Source organism: Ammospiza nelsoni, chromosome 9, assembly GCF_027579445.1.
Source record: "Ammospiza nelsoni isolate bAmmNel1 chromosome 9, bAmmNel1.pri, whole genome shotgun sequence".
NCBI lineage: Eukaryota > Metazoa > Chordata > Aves > Passeriformes > Passerellidae > Ammospiza > Ammospiza nelsoni.
The window spans coordinates 31,650,958-31,673,043 of NC_080641.1; the positions used below are offsets into that span (position 1 = coordinate 31,650,958).

At 52.3% G+C, this 22,086-nt stretch overlaps 2 protein-coding genes across 2 annotated transcripts; both read left to right on the plus strand.

Annotated features, from left to right (window-relative positions):
- Positions 1-9,525: 9,525 nt before the first annotated feature.
- On the plus strand, positions 9,526-16,520 carry TMEM61 (transmembrane protein 61). Its single transcript, XM_059478686.1, has 3 exons — positions 9,526-9,678; positions 13,290-13,696; positions 15,981-16,520. Exons 2-3 carry the CDS (start codon positions 13,344-13,346, stop codon positions 16,333-16,335), a joined length of 708 nt encoding a protein of 235 aa, XP_059334669.1. The 5' UTR covers positions 9,526-9,678; positions 13,290-13,343; the 3' UTR covers positions 16,336-16,520.
- A 1,532-nt stretch (positions 16,521-18,052) lies between these two features.
- Positions 18,053-21,318, plus strand: BSND (barttin CLCNK type accessory subunit beta). Its single transcript, XM_059478756.1, has 4 exons — positions 18,053-18,229; positions 19,163-19,242; positions 19,551-19,799; positions 21,057-21,318. Exons 1-4 carry the CDS (start codon positions 18,053-18,055, stop codon positions 21,316-21,318), a joined length of 768 nt encoding a protein of 255 aa, XP_059334739.1.
- The last annotated feature ends 768 nt before the right edge of the window (positions 21,319-22,086 follow it).

Below are 22,086 nucleotides of genomic sequence, written 5' to 3' on the forward strand. Positions count from 1 at the left end.
AGTGGCACCAAAGGAAGGCATTGAAAAGCATTAAAAAGCCCATTTTCTCTTACAAACTCTCACAGCCCTGGTACTGACTGCCACAGAGCTGCTGCTGAGCAGTACCAGGATGCTGAAAGGACAGGCATTTAATAGGAGTAATTATGAAAACTAATAAAGAATTTTGGAAGACTGCAAGCCTCCTTAAATCCGTGAAGAAAGCAGCTGATGGTTACTTGGGGTTAGGAGTCAGCTGCTTTTGGTTTTCCTGCGTGTTGGTTTGGTGCAAAGCTTGTTTGAAAGTGGAGTGTTTCTGAGGGCTGGAGGGAGGTGGTGCTCAAACTGTTTGTGAGAAGCTCCCTCTGCTGAGAAATCCAAAGTATGTCCAGTCACCCTGAAGGAAAAGCCTGTAGGGGAACGGGGTGTTTCTGTGTTTACCTGATGGTGCTCAATTGACCAACTTCCAGATGGGTTTTTTTGGAAAGGTATTTATCAGTGGGACACCTATTGCTCAGGACCTATTTTTCAAGTTTCACAGCTGTTTCATGTGAGGGAGTAGAGGTGTGTGGTGGCTTGAAGAGGAGGAAGGCAGAGGGGTTGGTACAGCAACCAACTGGAGTGGCCCTTGAGAAATCGGTCAAAGAGGGAAAATGCATTTTTAGTTACTTTAGAAACTTCCAGATAGCTCTCAGGGAGAGTGAAACACCAGCTGAAGGCTTAGGCAAGGTTAGATTGGTAAGGCAATTTTAGGTGTAGGTGGATCTAATGTGGAAGGACTTGTTTAACATCCATGGTGGGGAAAGCTCTCCATGTGCATTCGTCTGAGTCCTTGGGGTGACTTTGCTCTTTTTTCCTTGCTTTCCTCTGTCTTCTCAAGGCTGCAACCACTCTGTTCACACTGGGAAGGGCTTCACCAAGAGAAGGAATAACTGGTGCTGCAGGAATCAAGGATACCTGGGCTGTGTCCCATGTGCTCTGATAGCAATCATGTCACAAGGCTCCACTCCTCTGGTGAGGAGGTACTGTAGGTGGCTGGTGGGACCCATTACCACCTTGAGGAGAAACAGATGCAGAATATGAAGTGAAATTTGGAATACTGATGATAGCAGAGTGTGTTCTATCCTTCAGTGACTGTGCTCTGCATCAGGAGGCAAGGTCAGCTGCTGGTCAGCACGTTCACAGAGCCACCAAAAAACCCCCAGTGCTGCAGAACGTACAAGAGCTTTCGTGTATTCTGTGTGATGTGCATTAAATCCAGCTTTACAATTGCCTCTGAAGGGTTATCCTGTCTGGGATTTATAGAAAGAATCACTTGTCAAAACAGAGAAAGGAATTCAGCCCTCCCTTCACTGTCACCAGGGTGGTGTCCTCTGTGGCAGAAATTAAATGTCTGTGGCACGGCAGCGGGTGTGGAGAGCTGGTTACTGAGGAAATTTGGGTTCAAACAACAGGCTGAAGGAGGTCACACTCCTCTGGGTGAGCAGTGGGGACAGAGAGCTCATGGCAACCATCAGTTGGCCTTATAGTCCTGAGAGTGAGGAGGAGAAGTGGGTGAAGAAACTGTGATGCTCCCATCTCCTTCTGTTGGTGAGATCCTGGGGGCATCGACTGTGCTGGGCATCAGAAACCAGCTGCAGTCACTGGAAGGCAATAAATGCATTGCTGCAGACTCATGGCAAAATGCACACAAGTGCCAGGGGCTTCCAGGACGCTCAGGGTGAACTCTGTCACCAGTTGTGAACCACAGCTGGTGGGGAGCCACTCCAGGGCACCCTCTCCCCCCACCTGCCTCTGGAATATTCTTGCTTGGAGTGGCAAATGCTGTGGGAACATGCAGGAATCATTTGGTGATGGTGAAGGCTTGCCAGTGTCACCTGAGGAAACACTGCAAGTTGTTTTTCTGTACAGGCCAAATTTTGCTCCCATTTTCAGCTCCCAGCTCCCTGCCTGTGTGTTTAGCATCCCAGTACCAGATGTAGTTGCAGGACTTTTCTTCCAAATAAAGCTGAGGCTTGCACTGCCTTGGCTGTGGCCATTCTCTCTGTCTGGTGTTGTCACTCTGTCACCTGTCTGCTTTCATTTATTGCAATGTTTTAAAATTTTATGGGCCCACTCCCAGATGATGTAAACTGATAAAACTCCAGGCCATGCTCCAAAAACATCAGTGTAACTGTAGGATCTGGCCCCTTGGGTTTACTTATCAATGCCAAAGGAAAATAGAAAAGCTGTGAGCAAAGCAAAAAAAAGGAAAAGGATTGCTGGAAAAAAAGAGTTTAAGATGTTAGTTATATAAGAGTTGTATAGCTGTTAAAGTCACCTAGAATATCCTTTTAATAAATGAAGAAATCGCAGCCAGATAAGTTAATAATTAAGGGTGACAAAAATACACCATTGTTCCAATAATAAGGAACTGTATTGGTCTTACTGAAGATAAATGGAGGCGTATTTAACATGGTTCAGTGCTGTGCTGATAGACTACAAATGTCCTTTTTTTTTTAACTCGGAAACTCAGTACAAAATCAGGTCGAAAGCTGATTGCCAGTGTTTGTTCCCTCCACGTTGCTCGGCTCCTTTCAGCAGCAGATGTGCCTTGGAAGCGACTCCCACGTGTGTGGAACTGAGCAGAAGGAAGCTGGAGGCTTTGAGAAGAGGTTCCTGCCCCTTTCTGTGGAGGAGAACAAGATGTGCTCCCATGTGGGGATCATCTCATGGAGATACAGAACGATTTTCAGGCTGAGGACTGGATAAATTGACCAGTCCTCAGCTCTGCAAATCAGTGGCTGGAAAAGGTGTCTGCACGGAAGGTGATGAGGATGTGATCGCTCAGTTTCCTTTAATACAGGGAATTTCTGTAGAATCCAGCTTGGCTGGAGCCATATCTAGTAAAGTGAGACAGCAATTTCAGCACCTTCTGACACAGCCAAACCCCGGTTTTTTCGTACTTCCAGTAAGCATCAAAATATGATTGCTGCAGCACCCTGTCCATGGGGAAGAGTGGCCCACCCAGAGAAACCCTGAGACTCACAAATAAATCTGAGAATGGGTAAATGCACTGATCCTGCCCCCAGCTCATGGTAAACTCCTATAGAAACCCTGAGACTCACAAATAAATCTGAGAATGGGTAAATGCACTGATCCTGCCCCCAGCTCATGGTAAACTCCTATAGAAACCCTGAGACTCACAAATAAATCTGAGAATGGGTAAATGCACTGATCCTGCCCCCAGCTCATGGTAAACTCCAGGTGCCCTTCCAAGCCCCTCATGCTGAGCTGCAGACTCAGCTGCTTTCTGTCTCCTCCTGCCATCTCCATCCTTGGCAAGACCCATTTTTTTTACAGACTGCTTAAGGAAATCATTGAGAAATCAGTCAGCAATAAACCACTGTCATCCCAGAGCAGTTAATTACCATTATCTATGGTATCAGCCCAGAGCCTGTAATAAGCTCTGAACTTTTATTGCACTGAGGTGTCTGCTTACATCCAGGCTAATGAAGGTTGTAGGGCTGGGATGGATTTCCCTCATGCTGGAACTGGCAGAGGGAATCAGGGCAGGAGAGTTTCATCCCTCTGTGAGGCAACCAAGAGCTGACACTTCTCTGGCACAGCAGAAATGCCAGGGGAGGGAAACCACACCTTTCCAAATAAGGTAAGTAGCCAAAGAAAAGTGCAGGATGCTTTTTGGGGAGCAAGATTAACTCTCTGGATCCTGGGGGACTTCCCAGGGAGGTGGAGCAGGGAATCCTGTGTTCTCCATGTGGGATGGGCAGGTCTGTGTGCCAGGGATGCTGCTCATGGGTGCTGTCTGTGAGGTGCTGATCTAAGTCATCTGCAGATGGTAAAAACTTTCTTTTCAGTCTGAAGGTAGCTAACTTAGGCAATGTCTTCCAGCTGTTTCTTCACATGCATCTTTGCAAATGCCTGTTACTCACATTCACATCCCCCTCGTTCTTCCAAGTCAGTACTGAGTCAGTTTTTCTCTTACAGACTGAGGGAAGAGATGGGAGCAACCTGCTTGTAAACCTCCATAGGAAAAATCTCCTGCTGGTGCTGCTCCTTACAGGCAGAAATCAGGAGAACATCAGGAGTGGGGTCTCCTCAGAGCCTCACACCACAGAGCTAACCAGGCAAATTCCCCATTGAGGGAGCTGTGGCACTGGAGATGAGTGTTGGTATCCTCTGACTCTTTTAATGCCATTACAGAGAAGCTGCAGCCTGTTATTTCCCAAACTCACCTCCTGTCATTTCTTGCAGAGTTTCAAATTGTCTTCAGTTACCTAGAAACCCGTGTAAGGAGGTGTAAATGTTCTGGGTTAAAGCGAGGCAAGGTGTGCAGGCAGAAATCACAGAGCTCTTGCTGGGTCAGCAGCTGATGTTGCAGATGAGCTGTGAAGAAAGCAGACAGGCTTTTGGGCACAGCAGGGCACCAAAGGCATCCCAGGTGAGTGTTTCCCTGAATTAGAAGGGGATTCCTTACAGGTGTCTTGTACAGTATGCATGCAAGTGTGCATATGCTACATCAATGTCCTGGGAATGCTGCTCTCCTGGATTCTGAAGTATTTTACATTTGGAAGGAAGTTAGGCCTGTAGGTAAGTTGCTCTTGTGGTATAGTAAATCCTATGTGAATCCTTTGCTGTATTGTTTGGTTTAACTACAACACAAGTTAAATCTGGTAGGTTTATGTGCTGTTAAGTTTAAATGCTGTTTATTGAAGAGCTGTTGTGGCTTTTGGATGTATTCCTTTTTATCCTTACCTTCTCCTATCCTTTTGTCTCCCCCTGCCCAGCCCAGCCTTCACATAGGTAATGTTGTGTTTCTATCAGTTTGGATTGATTGACACTGGATTTTTTTTTTTTTTTTTTTTTTCTTTCTGTGCTTTAACCATTAGTAAGTAATGGAGTGAACCTTGCCAACAAACTTCGTTGTGCTGTTTCTTTTATATTAAATCTGTGTTTGCTGATACCTCAGCTGCTGATTCTTTGAGAAACCTTGGAACCTTCCTCCTCTCAGCCATTCCTTGCGTCTCTCCCCAGGCTGTCATGCTTCCAATAGAATGTTTGCAAGGTTTGCTGGCAGCATTGTAGCCCTCAGCCGCCTCCCAGCACTGCACACTGATGTGAACAAGTGCTTGTGGGCAGCCCGATGCCAAGGCAGGCAGTGGGATAATGCAGGGCATTGGAAATGGAAAACAGCTGTGGAACATCTGGCACAGATGTGTGTTGGACACCAAGGGCTTCACATGTGGTGGCAACCAGAAGAGCTGGATGGCTGCTCCACCCTTTTCCTCTAAAATTCGTAATTAAAGCTGCTTTGAGCTTCTCTTTTGCATTTTTGTGCTGAAAAATAAGCAAAGCCCATCCCACTCCCTGCTCCCTGGAGAGCTCTGTAATAGCTGCATGCAGCAGAGGCACAGAGCAGCACCAGGTCTTGGGGATGTCAGCATAGCTCTGCTGAGTTCACTGGAAAGCAAATTTAGCCAGTTTTGTGTTTAATCAAAGTTCTTTCTGCTTCTTTGAACATCAGCATTTGGGGTCAAGGATGCACAGGATCTTCAAGCTCAGATATCCAAGCTCAGATATCTGCTGCTGTGGTTCAGCAGCCAGGGCATGTCTGCCCTGGCTCTCTCTGCTCAGGTGTGATGGATGGGACTGACATCAGGCTGGACTGAGGAGCCTGCAGGGCTGGAAATCAATGTTTCCTCACTGCAACTCGCACTCCAGCAGGGCAGCAGCAGCTGGGGCATGTAAAACACACTGCATGGTGGGTTACCCACGTGTAACACAGCCGTGGTGCCTCTTCATGGGGAAAGAAAGAGCTCAGACATGGGGCTTTTCCGAGGCAAAAACCTCCAGGAGCTCAGGAAAAGTTTTGTCTGAGTAAAGGCTGAGCTCAGGCATCAGGATTTAACTCTTTTCTTCCCCCAGCCCTTGTTGGGCAAATTTCAAATCCTTTGCAGATTTTGTTGGAAAGCCCCTAGGAAGCTCCTTCTGTCCTCATCTCCCACACAGAAATTTCCCTTACAGGGAACCCAAAGCTTTGTCACACCCATTTCCCTACACAACAGCCCCAGGAGGAGCTGGCACCTCAGCCAGGTGCTCCTGTAGTGACACAAGGAGCTGAAGGAGTTTGAGAACACTGCTTGTCCATAAAGCCCTCTGTGGACAGTTCTATCTGTATTTTCCCAGTCCCTTTCCAAAACTTTCCACCACAGCTGTGCTCCTCAGTGTGGTGCAGATTTACAGGCTAATGGCTGGGACATCATTACAGTTGAGTAAGCAAATATTTAAGCTTTAAAACACTCAGAGGTTTTGGGTCCAGGGGCTTGCTAGGTGATGGACATAGCTAGTGGAGGAACCACAGCTGAAACTGATATCAAACAACTTCATACACATCTTGTTCTCCTATTATAACTCAAACTCAGTAGAGCCATTGGAACTAAATATTAAGATATATTACAAAGTACATATTGTGGTACAAAAAGGAATTTGGCATTCAATAAAGTCTTGGGTCAAAACCACAGCTGGTCTGCAGAAGGAGAACTTCTAGGTGAAGTAGCCAAAAATCCACACCCCACTTTGAGGTCAGGGGGCTGATCCCCTTTCACATCCAAATGCTTGGCATTTCTTGATGGAGACCACAAAGGAGGGCTCCCAAACCCTGCAGCTGCCCATGCAGCAGGACCTGCACTGAGAGACCCATGTGCAGCTGCAGGTTCAACCCCAAAGGACACCATGAATGTTGCTTCATGTGAAGACGTAGGACAAATATTTCCACAGCCTGGGTTTGCTGACTGGATTAGGTAGGAGTGCCTGAGCCAGTATATCAACTAGCACGACCAATTAGGCATTTTAAGAAGATGCAAATTAAGGCAAAGATAAACAGCAGGAGGTTTCTCCTTTGCTTTCCACGTGCTGAATGCAGGAATCTCTCCCATCTGCACATCCTCATGGCTGTGTGCTGCAGCCCTTTATCAGCCTGGCAGGGATGCAGTCCTCCCAGTGTGCAGGGAAACACGAGGTGTGCCAGCCCCTGGGAATGGCTTCTCCATGGATCTGGACAGCAAGGACACCTTGTGCCTGCAGAGATGTGACCCTGAAGCCACATCAGTGGGTCTGTAGTGACCTTGTCACAGGGGGTGTGAGCAGAGGTGCTTGCTGGGGGCAGCTGGGCATGGGATGAGTGTCCTGTGTGCCAAATCACTGAAGGAATCACTGTGGCCTGGCCCAGGTGCCACAAATAAGGGTTCTGGCAGGGAGCCTGTGCTCTGGATTTGGTGAATTTGGTGCATTCAAATTCATTCTTGGCTTGGTGCTCTTGGTATCACCCACCCTGTCGTGACAGGGCAGAGAGTGCATGCATCTGCTCACTCACACCCCTAATGAAAAAGCTGGCTTGTTTATCTTGATGATACAGTGGAATGCACTATTTTACATGTGATTTGCTGCAGCAGCAAAATTAGGTGAACAATGAATCAAACAGCAGCATTTTTTTTTGTGCCAGCAGCGTTGCTCAGGCTCAGCATCCTTACCTGGGGGAGGCAATTACTGGAACAATCTCCTTCCCCTGTTCCTCCTTTGTTCTTGTTCTTGCAGGGGCTGTGACTGTCTTTTATATCTCCTTGTTTTCTCCACTGCAGTTTCACTGTGCATGGGATGTTTCACATGTTTTGCACAGATATTCTGTCTTTATTCTGGAGAAGCCTTTTCCCTGTTGCAGCACCTTGTCCACCTGCAGGAAAGTGCTCAGAGAGGGAAAACACATTTTGGCCAAGGTGCTGCTAAGCTGGTAGCACTCAGCACTTCCTTGTGGTGGAATATTTGTTCGTGGCTGCCTGCAGACCAGATCTGTGGGCAAGGCAGAATGTTGTGGATGGTTATGGGGCTGAAAAACTCCATGAAGGGCACAAAGCCATCTCCCTCTGCAGCCCTGGGCTGGGAATAGCATGGAGCCATGCACTGACACCACCTTGAAGTGCTTCAGATGCTGTTTGACAGTCAAATTTCAGTTAAATGCAATATCTGAGCAGAAAAAGTTGTCTTATTGTTCTTTAACAGGCAGACTGCTGATTCACAGTGCCCTCACATCACTGGGTGCTGGCCTTGGGGACTCCTGCCCCATTCTCCTCTTGGATGGAGACCCAACCTGCTGCAGGGCCACTCGTGTGTGAGCCAGCCCTCTGTGTGCCCCAGTTTGCCTTTTGTAAAACTCCACAGTGGCTGCAGGTAAATGGAGCTGTACACTCACAGGTTCTCAGCTGGGCTGAGTGTCTTTCAATCATGTATGAAGCAGATGTGAATTCCACAGCAGGGCTTTGCCTCAGTCCCTGCAGCACGTGCAGGCAAACCTGGAGCTGGTTTTGAGCTGGTTGTGAGCTGAGGAGCTCCAAGCAGTGCAGGAGCAGCAGCCCAGGGTATCCACAGGAATGGCTCTGCTGTCAGTGATGCTCAGCTGCAGCCCAAGGGCAGCGTGCTGCATCTGTGCATCTGTGGATGTGTGAGATGCACAGCCACAGCACAGCAGAGCAGCTCTTGCTCAAATCTCCCTCCAGCTCCGTGAGGAGGAATTGTGCCTGAATCCAGATGCTGTCATACCCACCATCCTGAAATTCAGATCACAGCACCCTCAGCTTGTTTAATATCCAGGGGTCCTGAGTGCTGCAGGGTAATGGTTTTAAACTAAAAAAGGGTTGATTTAGATTAGCTATAAAGGAAAAAAGTTGGGTTTTTTTACAGTGAAGTTGATGAAACACTGGCACGGAGAGGTGGTGAATGCCCTGCCCCATTCCCAGAGATATTCAAGGCCAGGTGAGACGGGGCTCTGAGCAGCCTGATCTAGCTGAAGATTTCCCTGCTGCTTGCAGGGAGGTTGGACTATATCGCCTTTAAAAAGTCCTTTCAAACCCAAACCGTTCTAATTCCATGGACCAGGAAAAGGGACAATATTAGCGTTAGACACAGAGCTGAGGAGAACCGAAGTGGTCACAAAGCAAGGCTGGGGCAGCGACCCACGTCGTGGGTGTCCCACGCATAGGACAGCAGGGCTGTCCCAGCCGCAGCGGGGGCTCTGCATCCCGAAATTCCGGGAGCGCCGCGCCCCGACGGGACGGAACGGGACGGGACGGCAGCGGGCTGCGAGGAGCCGGGCTGTGCCGTGCTGTGCCGTGCCGTGCCGAGCCGAGCCGAGCCGAGCCGGAGCTCCGGTCCCTGCCCGCCCCGAGGCGCCGCCGCCCCCCGCCCGCCCCCGGCCCCGCCCGCCCCGCGGAGCCGCCGCTCCGGAGCGGGGCTGCCGGCGGCGGTGAGTACACGGCGGGGACACGGGGGGGACAGCGAGGGGACACGGGCACCCCCCGACAGCGCCCGCGGTGCCTCGGGGACGGGCACAGCCGGGAGGGGACGCGGGGCTCAGGCGCGGCCCCAAAGGGGGACGCACACGGGCTCTCCTCTGTCCGCACCTGCCTCGGGAGGATGAGCGCGCCGGAGTTCTTGGAAGCTCTTCCAAGGCATCCTTGTTACTTTGCTTTGAATGGGGAGCAAACCCCCGCTGGTAATTTTCACTACAAAACAGCAAATTTGGGTAAAGCAGGAAGGGATCTCCCTCGAGACGCGCTCACGCTTTGTTTGGTGCATCTCTTCTGTGCATCTCCTCTGTTCCTCTTCTGTGGTTAAAGGTCTCCAGCCCCGTACGGAAGAAAAGGACGGTCCGTAAGTGCCGTGGAGGGACGGGTGTGGAGGTGGATTTCTGCTTGATGGCGGTGGGAGAGGTTCAAAACTCTTTTCTTTTCTCGTGTTGCTTGAAAAGAGCGTTTTTCTGAGTAATGCTTAGTAGACCCTATGAATCACCATCTGCATAACTTCATATGGGGGCTGCTATTCTCAGCGGCTCGCTGGAACTGTGTAAACTATCAACATTATCTGTTTGTACATGAAACGTGCAAATCTATTCCCCGGAAAACTATTCCAGAGCAGGTCAGAGGAGAAGACAGGGCAGAACAAAATGTCAGGGGGGCTCGGAGAGTGGAGAAGGGCGTTTGAGAGCCGGCAATTGCTGTGGCGCCGTGAAAACTTGTGCTGGGAATGCTCGCGGGGAGGGAGAGCCACATCTGGCTCTGTGCAGATGCTGAGTGCCCCGGGAGCGGAGCCGGGAGAGGCTGCGGGGGCCTGGAGTGCTGCCCAAGCCCCGCACCTCGCTCCCGGCACTTCTTCCAGCTCTTGGTGTGCTGAGAAAGCACCGCGGGGCTTCCAGAGAGGCTCGGGAGAGCTGTGGCAGCCCGAGAGGGGACGTGGCAAAGGCACTGTCACCCAGCGGTGGCAATGTCACCCAGCGGTGGCACTGTCGCCGTGCGGGGAGGCTGGGGGAGCTCCCTGCGCCGCGCTGGGCTCGTCGAGAGAGAGAAGAAGAGTTTATTCCCTGGAGCTGTCAATCCATCACCTCCCAGAGGCTCCTTCTCCTCCTTCCCTCCTCCTCCCCCTCGCTGCCAGCTCTCCCAGATGTGCTCGGTGCTGGAGGATGCAAAATTCCCCGTGCCCAGGCAGGGGAATCTCAGTATCTCCTAAAGCTCACCAGGGGATTCAGAGCTTCTCCTAAAGGTCACCAGGGGATTCAGAGCATATCCCAAACCTCACCAGGGGATTCAGAGCATCTCTCAGACCTCACCAGTCTGACCCCAGAATGAGGAGAGTGTTTGTAGCAGGAGGTGAACGTTCCAACTCTTGGTATAGGTTCAGTGCAGCGTCTCAGTTTGGAGTGACCTGACATTTCCACACAGGTGGATTGAGAGATTTGCTGTAGGACTTATTTTGGGTGATGTTTGTTTTTATTTTTCTCTAAACAACATGCTGAAATTTCTACATGAAAATGCATTGCTGTCCAAAGGAGCTGCATTCACAGGTCAGTGGGGTCCTTGTACTCTCCTGAGCATCTCCTGCTGCAAGGCAACCCAAGTCCAGCTCCTCTGCTGTGTCCTGCTCATATTCAGTGATGGTTTGGGGATGCTGACCCCTGACAGCATCTAACACCATCTCCAGCAGTCTCTTCTCCAGCTCAGCCCAGCCAAGCCCCTGCCTTTCAGGAGGGAGCATCCAAACGTGCCCCCATTACAGAGGAAGCTCTGCCTTTTCCCAGCCCAGGAACAGGATTTCCCTCCCAGCTGATGCCCACTGGCCACAGCCAGCCCAGCTGGCATTTTGGGCTTGTGACCCTGGGACAAAGCTGGAGCGAGCTGTTGGGGCTCCCACTCCTGCAGCTTTCCCAAATCTCACTTCTCATCAGATTCCTTCATTAAATGTTGATTAGATCAGTGCCTCTTTCACTACAGGGTAATTTGGCTTTCCATTTAGTGGGCCCATCTGATAAATAACACCTTGAAATAACATAATTCCCCCTGACCTTGATGGCACCAGGTCCTTGCTGGGCTTCTGCTCCCTGCCTGGCTCTGGCTCTGCCCTTTCAGACCTCAGGGTGCAATTTAGGACCCCTCTGTAGGAGTTGAGCCCTGCCTGGAGGAATGGGGACCAAAGCCACCACATTGTGGTCCTGCTGCTGGCACACAGGCAAGGTGATGAAGGCAAAGCTGGGTGTGGGTCACCCACCTGCCCACCAATCTCTGCCTGAGCTCTTCCTCTGTCTTGGCCATCCCTGATGTGCAGGCTCTGCACTGGCACTGCCACCATGGCAAACCTTCCCAGTGCAGCCACCCAGGACTGAATCTCTTTGGGGGTGTTGGTGCTTCATTCCCACATGGTCCAAAGCTTTTTGTCCATTGAGAAGTGGGAGCTGAGCCTGCATCTGCTGGCTGGGCAGTGAGCAGAGGGGATGGGGGGATCTCCCTGCCTCCCTGGCTAGTTGGTTATTTGGGAGCTGGGGATGCACAAGCTCAGATGCCTGCTGTTTGCTGGGGAAAGCAATGGGCACTGAGATCAGGAACCAGCTCCCCCTCCCCAAGTTTTCCAGCACCAGGGAAGCTCTCTGCATGTGACATTTAGCTGAGAAGAGCCACCCAGCAGGAACATGTGGCACTACTTCCCCTGTTTGGTTGTCAAACCAACCCCAAACCACCCTGATAGGGAGGGTGAAGGTGGTGGTAACACCTGCAGGATCAATCTTGACAGGAACTTGAGAAAGTTCGCTCTGGAGCTGACCCAGGCGAGCAAGGTTTTGTGTGCCAAACTTCATGTGGATGAAGATTGAGCAGATTTTTCCAATGTCATCAGTTCTGGAGGAGAAAACAGGCACACTGATAATTTGGAAGTGATGGCATCTTAAATTTATGTTCCTCTCTCCAACCTCTTCCATAAGCCATGCTTTGAAAGCCCAGGAAACCCAGCTGGCATTCCCCCAAGTCTGGGAGGAAATTTGGAATAAAACCCAAAGAGAAGAGCTCTGAAACTGCCTGGAGCTGGGATGTCCATCCTCCCTTTGTGCTGTTCCTTGAAAATTGGGATGTTTTTGCAAGGAAGTTTATGGGTCCAACGTGGTGCTGACTTTACTCTTCCCAAGGGCTTTTGGTCTGAGATGGTGGGAATGCCCCTTGTGATGGAGGATAATAAAAATAACAATAACAATACAATAACAAATAGCAATAGCAATAACTTAGATTAATTATTTATAATTAATTATTTATATAGATTTATAACTTATTTATATTTATTCAACCTTATATTAATTATATTATATTAATTAATTACATTACATTAACAATATTATTAATAATTAATTATTATTAATTATATTATTTTAAATTAGCAAAAATAAAAATATAATATTAATATTGACAGTAACATTAACATTAATATTAATATTATGAATTATAATTATAATTAAAATTAAATAAAAATAATAAAAATAATAAAACAATAATATAGTTAATAATTAATAATTATAAAATAAAATTAAGAAAGTAAAAAATATAGCATTAATATTAATAACATTAATATTATTAATATTATTAATAACAATAAAAATAAAACTAGTAAAAATAAAAATATAGTATTAATATTAATAGTGATATTATTAATAATATTATTAATTATAAATAAAATAAAATAAAATATTAATAATGATAAAATGATAATGTAATTAATAATGATAAATATAATAATGATGATAATAATGATGATTATGATAATAATAATAATAGTAGTAATAATAATAATAATGGTGATGGTGATGATGATGATGATGATGATGATGATGATGATGATAATGGCTAAAGGATCTGCAAGCCCCGGAGACCTCCTGGCCCAGTCATTTTCTCCTCTGGCAGTTCTCCCATGAGCTTCTCCCTCTCAACCCTTGCCCGTTTCTTGTCTCGCAGGCTGTCTCATGCCTCGCCTCGCTGCTGTGCCCCGGTAGTCGCTGCTCCCGCAGGATGGCAGCGGCCTCGTTCCGCTACGGGCTGACCATCACGGGCGCCGTGCTGCTGGTGACGGGCACGCTCTGCTTCGCCTGGTGGAGCGACGGCGAGGTGGGCTCGGCCGGCGGGGCTCGGCTGCTGCCGCCCCGGGATGCCGAGCCCGTGCCCTCCTCCTCCTCCTCCTCGTCCAGCGCCCTGCTGCGCTCCGTCAGCTTCTTCTGCTGCGGCATCGGCGGCATCCTGCTCATCTTCGGCCTCCTGTGGTCCGTCAAGGCCAACGCCAGGGTGGTGTCGCGGCGCTACCAGTACCATTTCCCCCGGGACCTGCAGTACTTCACGGCAGAGCCCGCGGAGAAGTGGAACTGCAGGTGGGAACTGCCAGCGCCTGGCTGGGCACGGGGGGAGGATGGGTCTGAGCCTAAACCTCGCTGGCTGCTGAGCTCACAGGGACAGCAGCACTGCTCTGTGCTCTCCTCCTGCCCCCCGAGCAGATGCTCCTGCTCATTAATGTCAACCCTCCCTGCCCACTCCCTCCTTGCCCGCTTTCTCCTTGCCCTACATCCATCTCTCCATGCCCTTCACCCATCTCTCCTTGCCCTTCATCCACCTCTCTGTGCCTTGCACCCAGCTCTCCCTGCCCTGCACCCATCTCTCCTTGCCCTGCATCCATCTCTCCCTGCCCTGCACCCAGCTCTCCTTGCCCTGCAGGGCCATCACAGGGACACATCTCCTTAGCAGGGCCACCAAGCAGAAGAATTCATTGGTTTTCTGGCAGAAGGTTTGGATGTGGGGTCACTCAGCTCCAGTCTTGGTCTGGCAGCTCTGCGATGCTCTGTGGGGATGAGGGTGTTTATAAGGTCTTTAATGGAAGCAAAGTCTTGCTTACAAGGGAGTTAAAGTCTTGGCATTTTTTTTCCTAGGAAAAAAATAAGGAAATATAATATGGAAAAAAAAAAGAAATATAATATGGAAAAGAATAAGGAAAATAATCCTTGGGATGGCATCAAGATAGAAATGTAGGCAGCAGGTCCTTTATGAAGCCCATTTCAGCATATGGAAAGACTCCTTGCCCTGCACTGAACAACACTGCTGCTTTTCAGATCCCTGGATCTTCCAGTGTGAGCCTGAGATTTGCTCCCACCTCTTAATTTAAGAGAAACTCTCCAGAACATTAAACCATCAAATCACAGCTGGAGTGGGAGGCACGTTCCTGGTTCTCCAGGGGTTTCAGAGCCCATCTCTGGCTATCTGTGATCTTGTGAGCAGGTCTGGGTGTCTGGGGGGAGTTCCTTTGCTGTGGCCCTGTGGGGAATGTCCCTTTCCCTGGCTGGATGGGATGCAGCTCCCTGGCAGTGCTGGAGCTGCAGCAGCTCCTCCAGCCCCAGCAAAGCATCCTGTGCTGGATAAATCCCCCTCCCCACATTTCCAAGGTGACATTCCTGTGCAAGCTGAGCTGTTTGGCAAAATCCCTGTCAGAGAAACCTGGATGGTCTGTCTGGGACAGGGATCTGTCAAGGTCAGCGTGGAGGCATCCCTGTGGAGCACATGGCTTTTCCTTTGGGCCATCCCTGTGGAGCACATGGCTTTTCCTTTGGGCCATCCCTGTGGAGCACATGGCTTTTCCTTTGGGCCATCCTTGTGAGCACATGGCTTTTCCTTTGGGCCATCCCTGTGGAGCCCATGGCTTTTCCTTTGGGCCATCCCTGTGGAGCACATGGCTTTTCCTTTGGGCCATCCCTGTGGAGCCCATGGCTTTTCCTTTGGGCCATCCTTGTGAGCACAGGGCTTTCCTTTGGGCCATCCCTGTGAGCACAGGGCTTTTCCTTTGGGCCATCCTTGTGAGCACAGGGCTTTCCTTTGGGCCATCCCTGTGAGCACAGGGCTTTTCCTTTGGGCCATCCTTGTGAGCACAGGGCTTTTCCTTTGGGCCAGCTGTGCCCTCCCCTGCCTGCTGCTCCCCAGCACACTGGGCTGGCTCCCACCTGCAGGGATGAGTTGTTTCACAGCATGCCCAGCAAGCAGGACCAGGTGCAGGGCAGAGGCTGTTAGAGGTTTTCCCAAGCTGTGTTTGCTCAGGAAAGCTCTGCTTAAGTGGCAGCAGGCTTGGCCAGGGCGGGGAGGGCTCTGGCTGCCCTGGGAGCAGAGGGTGACCACGGGGACCTGGGGTCCCTCTGCTTGTCCCAGTCCTTGTGCCAAATTCTCCCCTCAGCTGTCAGCAGCCTCTGTCCTGCAGGGGGTGAATAAGGGGCTGGGCATGATGAGGATGCTCTTCTGCCCATGGGACCCTCTTGAAAACCTCATGGATGCCAGGAAACAGCTGACATGGTCACCCCATGACACTTCAGCAAAACCTGCCCATGTGCTGTCCCTAGTACAAGGGACAGCATAATCATGCTCAGGGATGCTCCAGACAATGGGGTTGATGGATGCTGGGGTGCTCCAGTTAATGGGGCACTGGGATGCTCCAGCTGGATGCTGGGATGCTCCAGGAGTGCTGGGATGCTCCAGTTGGGTGATGGGATGATCCAGTTGGGTGATGGGATGTTCCAGGACTTCTGGGATGCCCCAGTTGGGCGCTGGGATGTTGATGGTGTGCATCCAGCTGGGATGTTGATGGTGTGCACTGCTGAGTTTCCCCCTCTCCCCTGGTAGCTCCTGGGACTCCAGCGCCATCCCCACCTACGAAGAAGCCCTGACCTGCAGACCAGCCCAGGCTGCCCCGGCCTTTGTGCAGCCGCCGGGGCGGAAGGAAGAGCCCACGCCGCCCCTGTACCGCTACCTGGAGGAGGAGGAGGAGGAGGAGGGCTGGCAGGGCGGGCGGCGCCGCAGCTCCTCGGACAGCGCCCTGTTCCGCCCCAGCCCGTCCTGGCTGGAGCCGGCGCAGCCCCCGGAGCCGCAGGGAACGCCGCCCCCCAGCTACGAGAACATCATCGAGAACAGCATCGAGAACAGCATCGAGAATACCATCGGGAACAGCATCGGGAACAGCACCGTGCGGGGGCTCTGAGCCCGCCAGCCCCGCCGGGACTCTGCCGGGCTGCCCGGCCCCCCAGCTGCACACGGAGCCCCAAACCCCGGGATGGGGCACAGGAGGGTGGGCGAGCACTGGGGAGGCTCAGCCCGGCTCTCCCGGCTCTCCCGGCTCTCTGGTGCTGGGAGATGTGTTCAGAGCATCGGGGGTAGCTGGCATGTTTGAAAGCTTTAGTATTTTTAATAAAAGCACTGCTGGTTTCAGAGGCTTTGCATTCCCTGCTCACCCTGGGGAGCTCCTGTCAGGCCTGCCCACTCAATAATAATAAATGTGCAGCACACTGAGTAATCTGGGCAGAGAAAGCCCAGCTCTGTCTGCACCACTCACGTCCCTGTGAGTGTCCCTTCCAGCCCTGTCTCCATCCCTTCCACCTTGTTTCCCTGAATGCTGACTGCCCACGCCTCACTTCACTTGGTGCTGGCCGTGCTCAGTGGGTCGTGCTGTGCTCAGAGCATCCCAGTGCACTTGGCCTGTCAGCAGCCTCCTGGAGAGGCCGTCCTGAGTGGCACAGCCATCCTGAGTGGCACAGCCCCCCTGCCCTGCTGTGCAGCCTTGCCCAGAGGAGAGCCCAGCTGTGGCAGGGCTGCTGCCAGCTCCTGCATCCCACCACAATTCAGCGCTGCCCTGGGCCCCCCGTGGCCCTGCAGAGTGGCTGAGGAGCCACAGCCACATCTAACACGCCGTTTGTAATAGAATTATTTGCCATAAACCAGGTGTATCAAGGGAATAAATCAAGGGAATAAAACATTGTCTGGCGGTGGATGTGTGGTGGGAAGGAGACACCTTTTAACCCCCAGCTCCAACCTAAGTGTACACAGGGCACAGGGACACTTTGTCTTTACTCTCCCTGGGTGGATCAACCCCACTGCATCCTTTTCTGGCTTTATTTCCTCCTTCACAGCCTGGTGAGGCAGCCTTAGCGCTCATCCAGAGCAAGGCAGGGTCTGCCCCAAAACCCCTAGCCTCCAAAAAATCCCAGAGCTCTCCCTCTTTTCCTGTTCCCACAGCCCTTGAGAACACGCTGGGCCCTGGCATCCCCCTCATCTGGGGCTGTGCCAGCTCTGATTTATGGCTGAGTCCAGCTCCAGTGCCCAGGGCTGGGAAAATCCCAGCAGCACCAGCTGATCTCCAGGTCCCCATCCCTGCTGCCGTGCTCCCTTGTTCCTGCCCAAGGTGTGGGGCTGCAGGGAAGGTTATCCCTGTCCCCAAGATGTGGGGCTGGCTGATCCTGCCTGCAGGGAAGGTTATCCCTGTCCCCAAGGTGTGGGGCTGGCTGATCCTGCCTGCAGGGAAGGTTATCCCTGTCCCCAAGGTGTGGGGCTGCAGGGAAGGTTATCCCTATCCCCAAGGTGTGGTGGGGCTGGCTGATCCTGCCTGCAGGGAAGGTTATCCCCGTCCCCAAGGTGTGGGGCTGCAGGGAAGGTTATCCCCGTCCCCAAGATGTGGGGCTGGCTGATCCTGCCTGCAGGGAAGGTTACCTGGCCACATGCCGGGTGGCTCCACTGGAGTGTGAACGGCGGGGCAGTGTTTGCATTCATTACAAACCCATTAAAAACTGGCTGGCTCAGCCCTGGGCAGGACCAGCTCGACGTGCAGCTCCTGGCAGCTTCTGGAGAGAGAAACCACTCCTTGCCTGGCGCTGCAGGTGTGCTCAGCAGCCTCAGGTGGACACAGGCTTCCCAAAATCTCTCCCATGGCAGAGGAGAAGACCTTCCGCTACGGCTTCATCATCCTGGGCTTCTTCCTGGTGATGCTGGGCATGTTCATCATGAGCATGGAAAAGCCCCAGTACTACATCACCTTCTGTGTCCTGGGTGTGCTGCTGGTGGCCGTGGGCATCACATGGAGCATGTGCCAGTGCTACCCAAAGGTAGGATCCTTCCCAATGCTCCTGGGAACTTTGGGGAGATCAAGGGCTGGATTTGGGGGCTTTGGCTGCTGTGGATGTGCAGCCTCAGTTTCCCCAGGGGAGGCCAGCTGCAGCAAGCTGGAAGGGGAATTGTTTTGGGAGGTTTGTGCCCTGCTGATGCCTGCAGGATGTGCCTCATCTCCTTCACCCCTGAGCCTGGGGCTTTGCTCTCAAACAGGCAGCAGGGAATAATCCCAAGGAAATAAACTTGTGCTCATCTCTGCCACACAGTCCTTCCCTGGGCTCTGGGGTTTGGCAGGCTCCCAGGGCTGCCAGGAAGGGGTTGTGGAGGTCGGGGGGTCCCTCGGCTGGCATTGTCCTTGGCAGAGGGCACAGCCGGCAGGAGCGCGGCCACGCGTCCCCGCCCCGGGAATGGCTCTGGCAGAAATGGGCTTTTTCCAGGAGAGGGCATCTGTAGGACTGATCTGGGACTGCTGCGTGGCCCATCAACAACCTGGCTGCCCTCCAGAGTGTGGGGGAGCCTCCTCGGGACCCAGGACCAGCTGGGACCTCTGGGAGCAGCAGCCGTGTTCTGTGGGATTGGGCGGAGCAGAAACTCCCCTCAAAGCTGAGCTCAGCCCCAGCCAGGAGTGGCTTTGCCACCCTGCTGGAGGCTCAAGGAAGGGACACCCACACTGACGTCCTGTGTGGGCCTTGGGACTCCCTCTGGGCTTGGGGACACGTGTGAAAGGCACTGAGAGCAGGGCTGAGCTGGACTCATTCATTCCTTACTGATTGCCCTCAAAAGTGACATTTCCAAGGAAAACATCCAAATATGGTGGGAAAAGACCCCAAGCCCAGCTGAAGGGACACTCTGGCCCTGTCCCTACTCTGAGGGCCGGGGTCCCTGTGCTGCCCAGCACAGCCCTGGGCTCTGCCTCTCTTTTCCCCCAGATTACGTTCGTCCCTGCGGATCTCGAGGCCGAGCGGTTCCTGGACCACAAAGCCACGGTGCTGCCCCACAAGGACACAGGGTGGGTCCCACAGCAGGGTGATGTGTGCCCTGGGGGCAGCTCTGACACCGGGCACAGCTGCACCTGGTACAGCACACAATGCCAGGCAGGGATCAGGCTGGGAGAGGCTGAGCCTGAGCGATGCTGGGGGATGCAGAGCATCCAGGGGTGTTCCTGCAGGCATCCCCTGGCTCTGGGCAGTGACACGGCCTTGGTGGCCTCCAAAGCCACTCCCTCAGGTGGTGGAGCCCTGTGTGCATGTGCCTGAGCATCTCCCAGCCCCATGGGGTCCAGCTCTGCTCAGCCCCCCGTCATCCCTCTGCCTGCAGCTTGGTTTCCCCGTGCCCCAGCCCAGAGGCCAGCAGCCCCTACGAGAAGAGCCTGCCCTCCTACGAGCAGGTCCAGCGGCAGGAGGGGAGCTCGGCCCCGGCCCCGGCCCGGGCACAGCCCCCCCGGCCCCGGAGCTGCTCCCAGCCATCCCTGCAGGCCACGGCAGAGATCCACCGGGAGCTGCACCACGGGGCTGGGGAGCCCCTCCAGGAGCTGCCGTCCCGCCGGGAAACAGCACCTGGCAGCTGGTAGGTGATGCCTGAGGGTTGGGGGGCACTGCTGGGATGTGGGGTAAAAATGGGGGGATCAAATCCCCAGTGCTGGCAGAGGGAGAGGATGCAGAGGGGTTTGTGCTGCTGTCACAGCACTGAGCCTTGGCCCCACTGGATGGTGGGGATGGAGTCTCAACCCATGAGGATTCTCTGAACCAAATTATTTCCCAGCAGGAAATTCAGATGGCCTTTGGTCGTAATTTGTATTTTGATATTTGTGTTTTTGCATTTTATTTTATTTTACCTTACTTTATTTTATTTTATATTTTATTTTATTATTTTATTTTATTTTATTTTATTTTATTTTATTTTATTTTATTTTATTTTATTTTATTTTATATTTTATTTTATTATTTTATTTTATTTCGTTTCATTTAATTTCATTTCATTTCATTCCATTTCATTTCATTTCATTTCATTTTCTTGACATAAGCAGCATCCCTCACAAGAATAACCCCAAAGTTCCTGGTCAGACTTTGATAGAAATGAGATGCACAGCACATCATCCTCACACCAGATGCCACATATGACGTCCAACCATTGGTTACGGAGGTCCCAGAGGGCTCTGCAAGTGATGGGGGTCACTGTTCAGGGCAGAGGACTTGGGCACCTGTTGCAGAAGGCCATTTGTCTCGGTGCAGGGAAGGTTTGAGGCTTTCAATATGAGTGTTCAGCAAGCTCTGTTTATTGAAGAGAGCATCAGACATTTATACAGCAAGTAATAAGCTCATGAATATTCTATAACTTAAACTATCTATTGGCCACACTACAACATTAGCTCTTCCCCATTCCTTAGGGGTTACATCTCTCTTTTCTCAAGTCTCTAGTCTCTCAACCCCAGCACTTTGTTATGGTAGCATAGCTATGCTCAAGGACAGTGTCCTTGCAGGTGCAAGACTTAGAATGAGCTACGGCCTTTTCCAATTCTTAGCTACTCTCCCAACAGGCACCTGCCAAAGTGTAGCTGCAGCTGGGATGGGTGCAGTGCTTTCCCATCCCAGCTGCAGGTTCAGGAAATGTTAGCACAACCATTATTCCACCTCCTGGGCAGCAGGAACCTTGCGGGCAGGTTTTCCCAAAAAAAAGCACACACCGAGGGCTGGGATAGGGACAGACATCCCAGGTGCCTCCAGCAGTGCACTGGTGATGCTGGTCCACCCGGGATGCTGCAGGGCAGCGCTCCAGGGACGGCAGCTCCTGCCCAGCCGCGTTCGGTGCTCGGTGTCCCCGCAGCCCCGGCCCGGGCGACGCTCCGCTGGCATCCCTGCTGGAGGAGATGGACACGCCGTCGCTGGAGGGCTCCGTGCCCGGCAGCCCCGCGCCGCAGAGCCGCAGCCCGCCCTGCTCCAGCCCTCCCGGCCGCCCGGAGCGGGGAGAGCAGCCCCGAGCCCCCCGGAAAGGCGCCGGCAGGGAGGACGAGCTCTACTACGGGCTCCAGGAGGAGCCGGATGCTCTGCTCAAGGAGACCGACGGCCTGTCCGAGCCTGAGAACTGATTTCCTGGGGAGAACGGCCACTCAGCATGGGCTCACCCCATGGACCCACTTGGAATGGCCACTTGGCATGGGCTCACCCCATGGACCCACTTGGAATGGCCACTTGGCATGGGCTCACCCCATGGACCCACTTGGAATGGCCACTCAGCATGGGCTCACCCCATGGACTCCCTTGGAATGGCCACTTGGCATGGGCTCACCCCATGGACTCCCTTGGAATGGCCACTCGGCATGGGCTCACCCCATGGAGGGGACACACAGGTCACAGCTCGGGGGAAAGGGGCTGTCCCCCAAAGTGCAGTGGCCCCAGGATCCTGCCTGTCCCTGTGCTGTGCTGCACCCCTTGTGCACGCCCAGCCACTCAGGAGGCTGTCATTCCCCCCAGAGCCAAAGGGGGAACACCCAGCTCCTGAATTCAACAGAATATGGGACAGGACCTCCTCGCCAGAGCCATTTGGGTGGGCACAGAGGAGCTGGGCTGGGCAGGATCTGGACTAAGGGCTGTGCTTGGGAAGGGGATGGATTTGCTGTGCTGTTTGGAGCAGGATCAGGTTCAGGTGGGTAAAACCTGCTCAGGGCAGGTGGGTTTTATCAGGCAGAGATGTCCTCAAAGTCTTTTTCCCACTTTTCCAAGCTCTGCTGAAATTAAAATTTGATCCAGAGTCTCCTACAGCAGGCAGACTTCATATCTCCAGGTTGGGAGAGGGGTGATGGAGGTGACAGATGGTGATGTCCCCTGTCTCCTGCACAAGGACCAGCTTCCAGCAC